This window comes from Echiichthys vipera (assembly GCF_963691815.1).
Source record: "Echiichthys vipera genome assembly, chromosome: 16".
NCBI classification, from domain to species: domain Eukaryota; kingdom Metazoa; phylum Chordata; class Actinopteri; order Perciformes; family Trachinidae; genus Echiichthys; species Echiichthys vipera.
Window position 1 is genome coordinate 22,334,567 of NC_139841.1, and position 11,287 is coordinate 22,345,853.

The 11,287-nt window shown below is 41.0% G+C and overlaps 1 protein-coding gene across 5 annotated transcripts in view; it reads right to left on the reverse strand.

Annotated features, from left to right (window-relative positions):
* Window positions 1–9,452, reverse strand: part of rapgef1b (Rap guanine nucleotide exchange factor (GEF) 1b) — a 43,871-nt gene extending 34,419 nt beyond the window's left edge. For all 5 annotated transcript variants that reach the window (XM_083930164.1, XM_083930165.1, XM_083930163.1 and 2 more), the window contains exon 1: window positions 9,208–9,452. In XM_083930164.1, the coding sequence (XP_083786290.1) occupies window positions 9,208–9,235 (28 nt within the window). In that variant the 5' untranslated portion in view covers window positions 9,236–9,452. The remainder of the gene's footprint in view (window positions 1–9,207) is intronic.
* Between the last annotated feature and the right edge of the window lie 1,835 nt (window positions 9,453–11,287).

The following is an 11,287-nucleotide window of genomic DNA, read 5'->3' on the forward strand; positions in this document are numbered from 1 at the left end:
CCTATCACTGACATAACAGTGTCTATTGGTATTGCCATATATGTTTTCCAATAAGCGCTGATGTGAAAATCTTTTTTACAGAACATATAATGCAGAAAATGATTTTTGGGCTGATTTAGAAATTGTCTCTTCATTTATTCTTTATTTTCTCAGTGTTGTTGATTAGATTGACATTGTATGTATAATTTTCTTTAAAAAACATGATTTGTCTAGGAAAGCAGCCTTAATATCAGTGCATTCAACTAGAAAAGGTCCATTTTAATTGCAGCCTAATGTTGAAAATGACTGTGACATAGAGAACCAAAAATGTACGATTATCATTTGTCATGTTTTTCCAGGTTCGTCTTTTTCTTTGTCAGTTGAATCAATTTGAATATTAATTTGTGATGTTGACGAATTAGTCAGATTCTTCAGTCCACAGTCAAAAAACTTAATTTGTTTTATCACGTCTTTGAAACAAATGTCTGCGGCATGAGTAAACGCACATGCAGAATTGTGTGGTTCACAGAAATGTTAAGATATCACTAATGCAACACATAAAAATATGTATTTTGTGAAAACACATTTTGCCATTTACTTTACCCATTTCTCATATGTTAAAAAGTGCTTGTCACTGAAGGCAACCAAAGGCCAAGAATTGGCTGCCAATTTCTCAAAATAGTTGCCAATGGCAACCAGGCACCTATGTGCAAAATCTTCTTCACTGAGCCTATTTTGGTGTTGTATATATTTTGGAAAAAAGTGACATAAAACTGCTTTGAGATTGTACGTTTCTTTGGTAGTTTATAAAACGGCATGTTGGGACAGGACAAGAGTTGTGAGGAAAATTACTTGAGACTTTAAAAGAAGGTAGGGCAAATACTGCAAAAGCTTTATTGTTGAGGACCACCTGGGATCAAGTCTTCAGGATAATAAGTCCTTCAAACAAAATCTCTTTAGTTTAAGTGTATTCAAATATAGATGGAGAACTGTTTTGGTGTCACAACAATAATGTCTGAAAACAAAAGGCTACAAACATTATATTATGCAGCAGTGTGTGGAAAAAATGAATGAAAATGCATCTAAGTTACTTGTCATCTTCCAGCTCTATTTATTGATTGATCACTGTTTTGTCCTCTGGTCTTCCTCTGGATGCAGACACACTGCAGCAGACATACTGGATGACAGAGATGGATGCTGCATTTGTTTTTTATTACAGCTGCACATGGTCTACGTTATAAGCTGCTGGAGAACGATTTGAACAAAAGTTCGTCTGTTATAGATTAATTACAACTAAAAAACAATATGTGGAAAAAATACGATATGCTTTGAAAGATAATCAGAGAGACTTTGCAGAAACTTCCTCACTTAATAGGAAAGAGGTCAGACACAGACAGTTTTTGTTCATCCTGATTTCTTCCCTTTCCTCATTTGTTTCAGTTTGTCCGCATAATTGGGATGCTCGTTAGAACTGTGCAAACTAGATGCCCCATATGCGTTTCCTCACAACTACAATAATAAAAACATCGAGACATAATGAAGCACAAGGGGGAAAAAAAGAACTCAAACATATGTTTGCGTTAACAGAATGAACAATAAGGTTTGTGGTTTTGGTCAAAACTTGACTCGTGAATATTCGCTGTAAACAGAGCTAGACCTGACTTAAGTCACATTTGTAGTATCAGTTCAAGCATTAACAGCAAAATTCTTTAAGTTGTTTCAAGTAGTGTTGAAAATCTATGAACAAGAGCAAAACGTCTAAATGTATGAGGAAGGTCTGAAGAGGATATATTTTGTGTTTGACCTAATCAGACCGACAGTCTCTGATCACAGGAGCAAACTTAATTCACTATTGCAAAGTATTTTGCAATTTCCTTACAAGCTCATGAATCCACAGTGTCCACAAACATATAACAGGAAGTGGGTCAGTGAAGGTAGACACACACAGTCACTGACGAAATAGCAGTGTGTGTGTCTGCATGAAAGAATGTCATATAATGTTTGGGTATGATAAAAAGATATCAGACCAATGATTCAGAATCATTTATGTACCCAGACAACCCAACCCACGCGCACATGCACGCCTTGACAACAACAGTGACTTATTTGCCACTAATGTCAACTTCTCTGTCTCCATTCCTGATTTAAGCCGGCATCGGAAACTAGCAGCAACTGTGGGACATCCCCTTGGTTGTATGCCAGTTGCCTGATCCAGCCATGCCACCCTGGGGTCTGAATGATTTGACACATTCAACACAAGAACACACAGACACGACTCGATGTAAAACTCTTTTTCAGCCATTGAGATCATTGCTCTCAGTCGCACCAAGGCCACTCACTATTTCACTACTCTGCCTGCTGCTCACTTTGCTTTGGATGTTTAGAAAAGTGCATGCAGACAGCTATTTCTTTTATTCATTCAAAGTGGTGACAATATTATACCAGTGACGTATGCATGGTAGTCAGCAAGTGCATTGAATAACTATTTGATATACTGTGTTTCTTCACCGCTACTGCACAATGGCAAGACTGTCTCCCTTTGGATACAATACATTCCAATAACTGGCTCTGGTTTTAAATTGAAATATATGAATGCAAACGTTGTAGCTCTGCACGAAACACAAATCTCAGCCAGCTGAAACATGAACTCAACTGAAACCTCGCTGCAGAAGAAGAAGAACTAAAAGGAAACGTCATAGGTCTCATTGCGAGTTTTGGTAGTGGTTCTCAGTCCTGATCATTTTAGTTATAGCGTCTAAAGGATTACAATTAACTTGTTTCATGATTAAAAACAGACAGGACTTAGAAACACTGATTTACAGTATTGGTCCCTTAGATTTATTGAACTTTAAAATGATTGAGAATGAACACATACTGTGGAGACTTGGGGTTTGGTAAATTGATTATTCAATCTGGACATCAATGCAGTAGCTATGTATTAAGATTAAACTGAAGAGTGTGCTTACATTTTCTGCAGTTTAGAAAAAGATTTGTGAATATGCATTGAGATTGGCATCAGCTGATTGTGCTTATATTAGATTGGAAAGTAGAATCATCCGACAAGTTACACACAACCATACAAACACTGATTCTTACTGCCGCCTGGGCTGGAATGCACAGATTTATTAGACTGAGCGCACACACAGACTGTTTTTTCAAAACAAGGTATTATGGCACTCTGCACTGTGTAATTACACAACGATGGACTCAACTACCTTAATTATGGAGCCTCTATGTGCTACTGGCTCACCAGGGTGGGTCTGTTCACGCAGCTTAACAGCAGAAGCACAAACTAACTGCAAATATTAACAACTTAAACAGTGTTGACCCCAAAATGTGGCTGAACAAACAGGCTCAGTTACCATGGTGAAGCAAGACAGGCAGGTTGGATTTGAGATGCCAAGATTACAGACCATGGTGTACCAATGCATATTTTTGTATATTGTGTAACTGACACACTGGAAGATCCACCCCTGATGAGCAAAGATCAGAGAAGCTATGGCTTGTGTCTACACACTTTGGAGGTGATAAGGCAGTCTGTGGCCCTGCAGAGCAGCCTCCTAGGGCTGGGTCCACCCAAGACTTCAGCGGAGCAAATGAGCACCTTCTATAAAGCCACACGACACAAAAAGCACAGCGAGGAATGTCCCCTGCATTTCATTCTGCCAACAAGCCAATTTTACATTAAAAGCTCTAAAACTGGCTACAGCAGCCTTAAACAAAGAAGCACACATCCCTCCCAAAAACAATGCGAGTATGCACTTATTTCACAAAAAAAAACTGTTGAATAAATGCATAGTGTGCCTGCGATGAAACTTCTGTAACCCGCTGCTCCCGTAACAGAGCAACCCTGTGCCTGAGAATAATTTTAAGCGGTGTATAGAGCCTGTGTTCTGGCCTGTTCATTGAAATAATGTCTATTCTTCCGACTTGTTTTGGCTCTGTGCTGTTTGAATTGTGGAAAAAAAATTGCATGTCTCAGGAGAAGAAGTGTATACATGTTTGTCTTTACCTGTGTCCTCATCCAGATCTCCCTGTAGAGAGGAGTCTGTGTCCTCTGAGGAGGCTTGGCTCCTCCAGCTTATATTGCCCATCCAAGAAGCCCGACTCCACACACAGCAACTGGTCCAGGAGTGATACTGATGGTTACACTTGTTACTGATGACTTGCTGATCAGGCTGGCATTTTTTCACAGCTATCACTAAATAGCACTGCTGAGAGTTAGTCACAAACTAACTGACCCGCATGATCATTCTCTCTTGACTCAGCCACACTATGCAACACTTTGTAGGAAAGATCCACAAATAGCCCAGAGAGAAGGCAAGAGGAAGTGAAAAAGTAATGTGCTTTTCCAGAGTCAATTCCTAATTAAATGATTCTTCTTGTAAATATGTCTAGAATCACACAAGCATGGACAGAACCTCTGAGAGAGGCCGTCAAAGCTGTCATCGGTGGTCCTGGAGAGGGTCGAACCCAGAGTTATCAGTAGTGGGGATGTACTGGAGAGTCACGAGGAAGTGAGCATGCCACCTGCGGGAATGAATGACCTGCTCTCTCACACAGGGGAGAAATCAAGTGAAGCATCATCTTTTAAAGCGATCCCCTCTGAGCAAAAAGTCTGAAGAGCAGACATGAAAGTAGAGCGATGAATACGACCTGTAAATGGGAGCCGGGTTGAATTACATATGAGATCTCAAAAAACTGCCAACTTTAGCTCCTTCAAAGATGTTGCAAGGTAGTACAGCCTTGAAAATATCCATGTTACAAAGACCCGAGTGCCTTCACAGACATGGCCTTCCACTGCTCATTGATATCCGCTGTCCAGTCATTATCCAACATGTAATCCATCCATTTCTCTCCAAAATTCTGTCTCTGTGCAGAGATTCAATTCCCATCATTGCTCTACCTCCCTCCACCCTCTTTCTTTCTCTCCCTAAGCTCTATTCCCTCCCTCTTTTTTTTTGCTTTCCCATACACAGCTCACACACACAAAAAAAAACTAATTACAACACAGCTAAACCTATATGGGAACAGCAAGCCTCTCATTCTGTGGGGGAGAGGGAGGCTGAAATGCTTTTCGCCATCAAACCTCAAAATTGCAGCATGTCAAACCAAGAGCCATAACTTGCACTGTGCAAAAGAGGGATCACTCATCAGCAATGTGCATGAACGTTATCATGCGGGGAACCCTTTTGTAATCACTTTGCACTTGCTCAAAGTTTTGGTGATCAAGGCATGCGGGTCTCGCTATTTCTGAACATCAGAAGAAGAAGATATTTCAGTCTGAAGTGACGCAGTAACCACTTAGCAAACACAAAGCCATCAAAATGACTTACACTGCTGTGTTAACTCAAGGAATGCTTGAGAGTAAACTCTCTACATTACAGCTGAACCCTTTCAAAGGCAAATACAGAGATACACTCTCACACTATGCAGGGGGGGTGGGGTTGGTGCAGGAATCTAAAATAAGGAACTGATGGATCAGTTCCGCTGTGGCTGGCTACTACCATTGACTGTCCAGTAAGAGAGTCAACAGGCTAATAATAAACATTTTGCTACACCCACAACTTTGTTACCAACACAGACGCACCAAAGCTGTGTCACAATCACAGTCCATGTGGGGAAAATGAGGACATGCTAGTTCCGCAAGTGCAATAATTGCATTAGTACAAATATAGCCTTAGTTAAGGCTTGTTCCTTTTAGTCATGAAGTTGGGTGTTCATAATGGTGTTTCTTACTGCAACATATGTCAGACAGAGAAACAAAACCACCACTCAGACTCATTTCATTGATGGAAATTAGGGCTGGAACTAACAATTTTTCAAATCAATTAAACAAATATCTTGTTTTGTCCACAACTCGAAGCATATTCATTTGACTGTCACGGAGGACTAAAGAAAATGGAATATATTCACATTTAAGAGGGTGGAATCAGATTATTTCAAAACAATTAATCAATTACCAAAATAGTTGGCGATTCATTTGATAGTTGACAACTTATCGCTGCAGCTCTAATGGAAATGTAACCGTCAACAGCAATACAAGCAGTCCACTTATGCACTACAGCCATGCTTAAGCCCTAACGTTTGGATTTATAATCATGCCATAATTAGGTCTGCGGTACTTTTTCAACACAGTATGGTAAATGCTGCCAGAAATTCAGCTTGGCTTTCTTCTTATTTTCAGAATAAAAGAAATGTCATAGTCTGTAAAAATGAACACAGAGTGAATATGCTGACAAGAGACAGCTTTAATTATAAGGTGTAGTCAAGCCATTCGGTTTTAGAATTATTCATGTGAAGGCAGAGTTCATGCACAGGTTATACACACTCTTGTTTCTGCAAAATAAAGTCACATCAAATGTGCCTCTCCACTGTATTTTTTTAACAGAAATGTTTTCCTGAAAACTGGATGCGGGGTTTATTCCACAACATGAAGCTATATTAAATGCATCACTACGACTGCGACGGTAGAATCATTCAAGGGTGTCTAATCAGGTCATTAAAAGCATTAAATTACACAAATTCACATACTAAACAAAGACCAATGTTACTAGTTTCAGTAGTCAGAAACTACTGCTGAAGTACATAGAACAGAGTCTGAACTTGGATAATGGCTCATTAGACGAGTCACATACAGCACAGTGGAATGGCTAGATTTACTCCGCACTAAAATACAGCAGAGATAATGAGGAGAGTGTAATTTTATTTCATAACCAATATAAACAGACCCAAAGCATTATATACATCACTCATCATTAGCTGGTTTTGCACCAGTGAGAAAAGTGACATTCTGGATGTGACCTACAAGAGGGACCTACGAGCTGTTAATAAGGGCTGACGTAGACATATCAGAGTGGATAGTTATTTACCACACCTTGTTTACGTGTAAAGGCAGGTTTAAAACCTCCACAGGTTCAAGAACTTATATTCTTTTCCTTTTACAATCCAAATAAACCTGACAGTCCCCTTTTCTGAGTCCATTTAAACAAGTGCAACTCGCAAATAAAAATGCACATTTTTTCAGTCTTCTCTCTCCACCCAGTTCATTTTCTCTAAGGAAAGCTTTGCAGATGAGTTTGGCTGTCGGCTGCTGCTGGTGCTGCTCTTTTGGGCAACACCACTGCTGAATCTGTTTATGGATTACAGTTTGGGCTGCCTGTGTGATGAAGTCATGTGGGTGCGTATACAGGGAATGGGGTTCAGTGTCAAAACAGACACAAGAACCACCCACATGATTCTCTAGGTGATGACATCCTTACTAAGCCACACACAAGAGGGAGAAAAGGCTCTAAACAGGTAGCCGTATTTACCCCCTAAGAGAGGACGAGTCAGTGACGGCAGGACACAGTATCCATGGTGAGGAGGGAGTATGTTGATGCAGCTAGTGACTCTGGAAGAAATGCTGGCCATAAGTCTCCTGCTAGAGCTTGGTGTCCATGTGTGCATTGATACTCCTACTCGCTCTGTGTCCTATGGTAACCATTTGCATTAGCTTCATATCATGATTTAAACCCTAACCAATGACTATGCCCATTTGCAGGAATCCCTACTTACAGACGAGACCTTTATCTCACTTTATTCAAATCTTTTCCGTTTTAATTTGTTCATCGAGGCACCAGTGAATTAATCTCCTTCTGTCACGATCTAAAACTGGTCCCCTTTCTGTAGAATCTCCACAGCCTAAGCCCACAGACAGCAGTCACCTTTTAACACCATCTACTTTCTCCAATCCTCCTTACACACATTCTCTCTCTAAGGAAAAGGCTTAACAAGCTGACACTGAAGCTATGCCCACTGCAGTATTTCAGTGCTACCATGAGTCCCTGGCCTCGTCCCCTCTTTCCATTTCATTGGTGTCTGGCATTTTTGGGATTGATGGGTACATGTGGAAGACAGCAGAGACTGCAGGCCAACAAGTGACCTGGTAAACACAACTACCCTGGGAGAAGCAGGTCCACATGAGAGAGGTGATGGATTGGGCTCATAGTGACTATTATCCTGAGCCTTTATTTGCTTTTCACTTATCATTGAACCACAGTCTACAAACACTGCACTGCCTCTGGAGTTTTCATTTGGCCGTGACCATATGTAGTCATCTGTCTGCAAGACACGAAAGGAATCGGAAACTTTTACGCCTATGAAGAATGACTGAGCTAGTGGTGGATGACACTCCCTCCCTGCCTGTTACTGGGAGCTGTGTGTCTGTGATGGTGTGTGTGTGTGTGTCCATTTACTGCAGGCATCACAGACAGGACTGAATGTGGAGCTAAGCAGGGAGACAGCTGGTGGGAGTGGGATGCAAGTGTGTAGCTGGCGGGTATAAAGTTTCCTTCCAAAGGCATACCCAAAGAAGACCACCCTGTTTCCCTCTCACACTCACTGCACTCTGCACTGCTTTGTCTTTAAAGTAGCATACAAAATGAACTAGTGGACACACACAACTTGGGTCAAAGCAGCATTCAAAAATGCCACGTGCACAATGTTGAAATCAACACAACAAACACACACACGGCAGTTTTGGGCGTGAACGCATCTCAACTCAGTCAGTCAGTGTACTAGGTAACAACGTAGCTAAGCGTTAGCTAGTGAGAGGCTAATCTGTAGCTGTTGCTAGCGTTACCGTTACAAACCCATTTTAAATGTGAGCTAACGGTCAAGTAAAAAAAAGCAGGCAAATGGTTACAAACGCTCATAAATGTAATTGACTTTAAATGTTTCGAACACGGTGAAAAGCCGAGATTTGTTCTTGTGTGTTAGCTCCCAAACAATCAAAACCAGGGTATATTTACGACCATTGGGCTCAAGAGTGAACGGGGGAATGCCGGTGAAGTAAACGTTAACGGCTATAGAATGTTATCATTTAAATTGTATATTCTCTTGCCCGCATTATCTTAGTAACAGTAACCTAGTAACAAGGTTAGTCATTTAACGCTACTAGTCAGGTAACCAGTTAGTTATCTCCACCCAGCATGAGGTTGAAACGGTTACAGAAAAAGCCATTTGCTCCAGCAGCTAATGCCAGCTAGCTTTATTTAACTAGATAGCCGAGAAAAGAACAGTCCGTAAGGCCCAATTAAACCACCATTTACACTCAACATATCCCTCCACTGTTACATGGAGCCCCGTCTATTGGTCCACAGAGCCCCACATTTGATCCATCCGTGTGAGGAATACCGTTATCCCGAGGTGGAGCAGTGTGGTTGAGTCTATCCGGGCAGGACTTACCTTGCTTGCTCTCTATTTTCCCCGACATTTTCGCAGCTGTGATCCCACTCGCAGTTCAACAAAAACGTTAGCTACACAGTCGAGCCTCGCCGTGTGTCTCTCTTCCGATTATTCCCTCATTTTCGTTACACTCTTGTGTCCATGAGATGATTCCGCCGGGGTTAATATAGTATATTTGTAGGCCAGACACATTGGTACGGTCAAAAACTGTCTAGTCCGTCTCCGGGTAATTTTCACTGGGTACACACACCACACACACACGGCAATGTCTTGAACCAAGAGTCGGGCACAGGGAACCTCATCCAGTAGAGCAGCGCCCCCTTGCGGGAGGAATTAGCCACATCAATCTGTCAACAAGGGGATGGGCGTGTTTTTCGATTTCAATTCAAAGAGTTGTCTGTTTTGTGGGGACCGTGGAGGATGAGCTCAGAGCTGGCAAGTGTTGCACATAACAATAATAATAAACATTATTGATAGAGCCCTTTTCAAAACACATACAATACAAATACAATTAAAACAATAATTCATTAAAGTGTATTTATAGAAGCAGAAGAATTCCTTTATTAGTCCCGCAAAGGGGAAATTCGATTTTCACTCTAGTATTGTTATTCATGTTACACACACACAGGCCCGAAATACACACACATGCACAGAAAGGATCTGTACATGCAATTAATGGAGAGATGTTAGAGCGAGGGGGCTGCCAGTGACCGGCGCCCCGAGCGATTTGGGGGTTATGTGCCTTGCTCAACAGCACCTCGGTAGTGCCCAGGAGATGAACTGCCACCTCTCCAGCCTCCAGTCCAAGCTCCATTCATGGTCCACACAGGGGCTCGAACCGGTGCCACTGCTACTTATTCTTCTTATAGTGCCAAATCATAAGTAAAGTTATCACAAGACACTTCACATATAGAGTAGGTTTAGACCACACTCAGACTTGTTTATGATTTACAGACCCAACAAGAGCAGCAACAATTCTATTAGCAATATCTAATATTATAATAATAATAATAATAATAATAATAATAATACATTTAATTTGAGGGCGCCTCTCTGGGCACTCGAGGACACCGTACAATTGCAAAATAGATAAAAATAAATAAAATAGATAAAAACACTAAGAAGGAAATACAAAACAGATAAGAAAAGACAATATGGATGGTTAAGTGGGGTAGGCAGTCCGGAATAGGTGAGTTTTTTGTTTTGATTTGAAGTGTGTGAAAGAGTCCAAGTTCCTGAGATCCGGTGGAAGTGCGTTCCAGAGTTGGGGGGCAGAACGGCTGAAAGCCCTGCTCCCCATGGTGACATGGCGGGCGGGGGGGGCAGAGAGGTGGACAGAGGAGGCAGATCTGAGGGAACTGGAAGGGGTGGCGATGTTGAGGAGTTCAGACAGATAAGGAGGGGAGAGGTTGTGGATGGCCTTGAAGGTAAACAGGAGTATTTTGAATTCGATGCGGAGTTTGACCGGGAGCCAGTGGAGTTGCTGCAGAACAGGGGTGATGTGGTGGATGGAGGGGGTTCTGGTGATGATCCGAGCTGCAGAGTTCTGGACCAGTTGGAGTTTATGGAGGTGTTTGTAAGGTAGACCGAAGAGAAGGGAGTTACAGTAGTCGATACGGGATTATTATTATAATAATAATAACAACAACAACAACTACAACAATAATAATATAGATAGATAGATAAGCTTTATTTCAGACTCAAGGTCCATACAAAAAATAAAAGCAATACACACAGTACAAAAGGATTAAGAATCACACAATCAAATAATAATAATAAAAACAAAAAAACATAATAATCTAATGACTGATTTTTAAAAGACACTTATACCAGTGCCCCCAAAAACTGAAACGTGCAGCGCGTGTCACTTTACATAATGTTCACCATTGCCACAACATTTAGATGCTTATATATGTCTTGCTTAATAATAAGAAGTCTTGTGCACACAGTGGCAATACAAAAATACCCTACAATAATATTAATAATTAAATAAATATATACGTATAAATATGTCACGGATTCTGCATTAAGTCATAAAAAAGTTTTTTTGCATGCATACAATAACACTGGCAATTTGCTG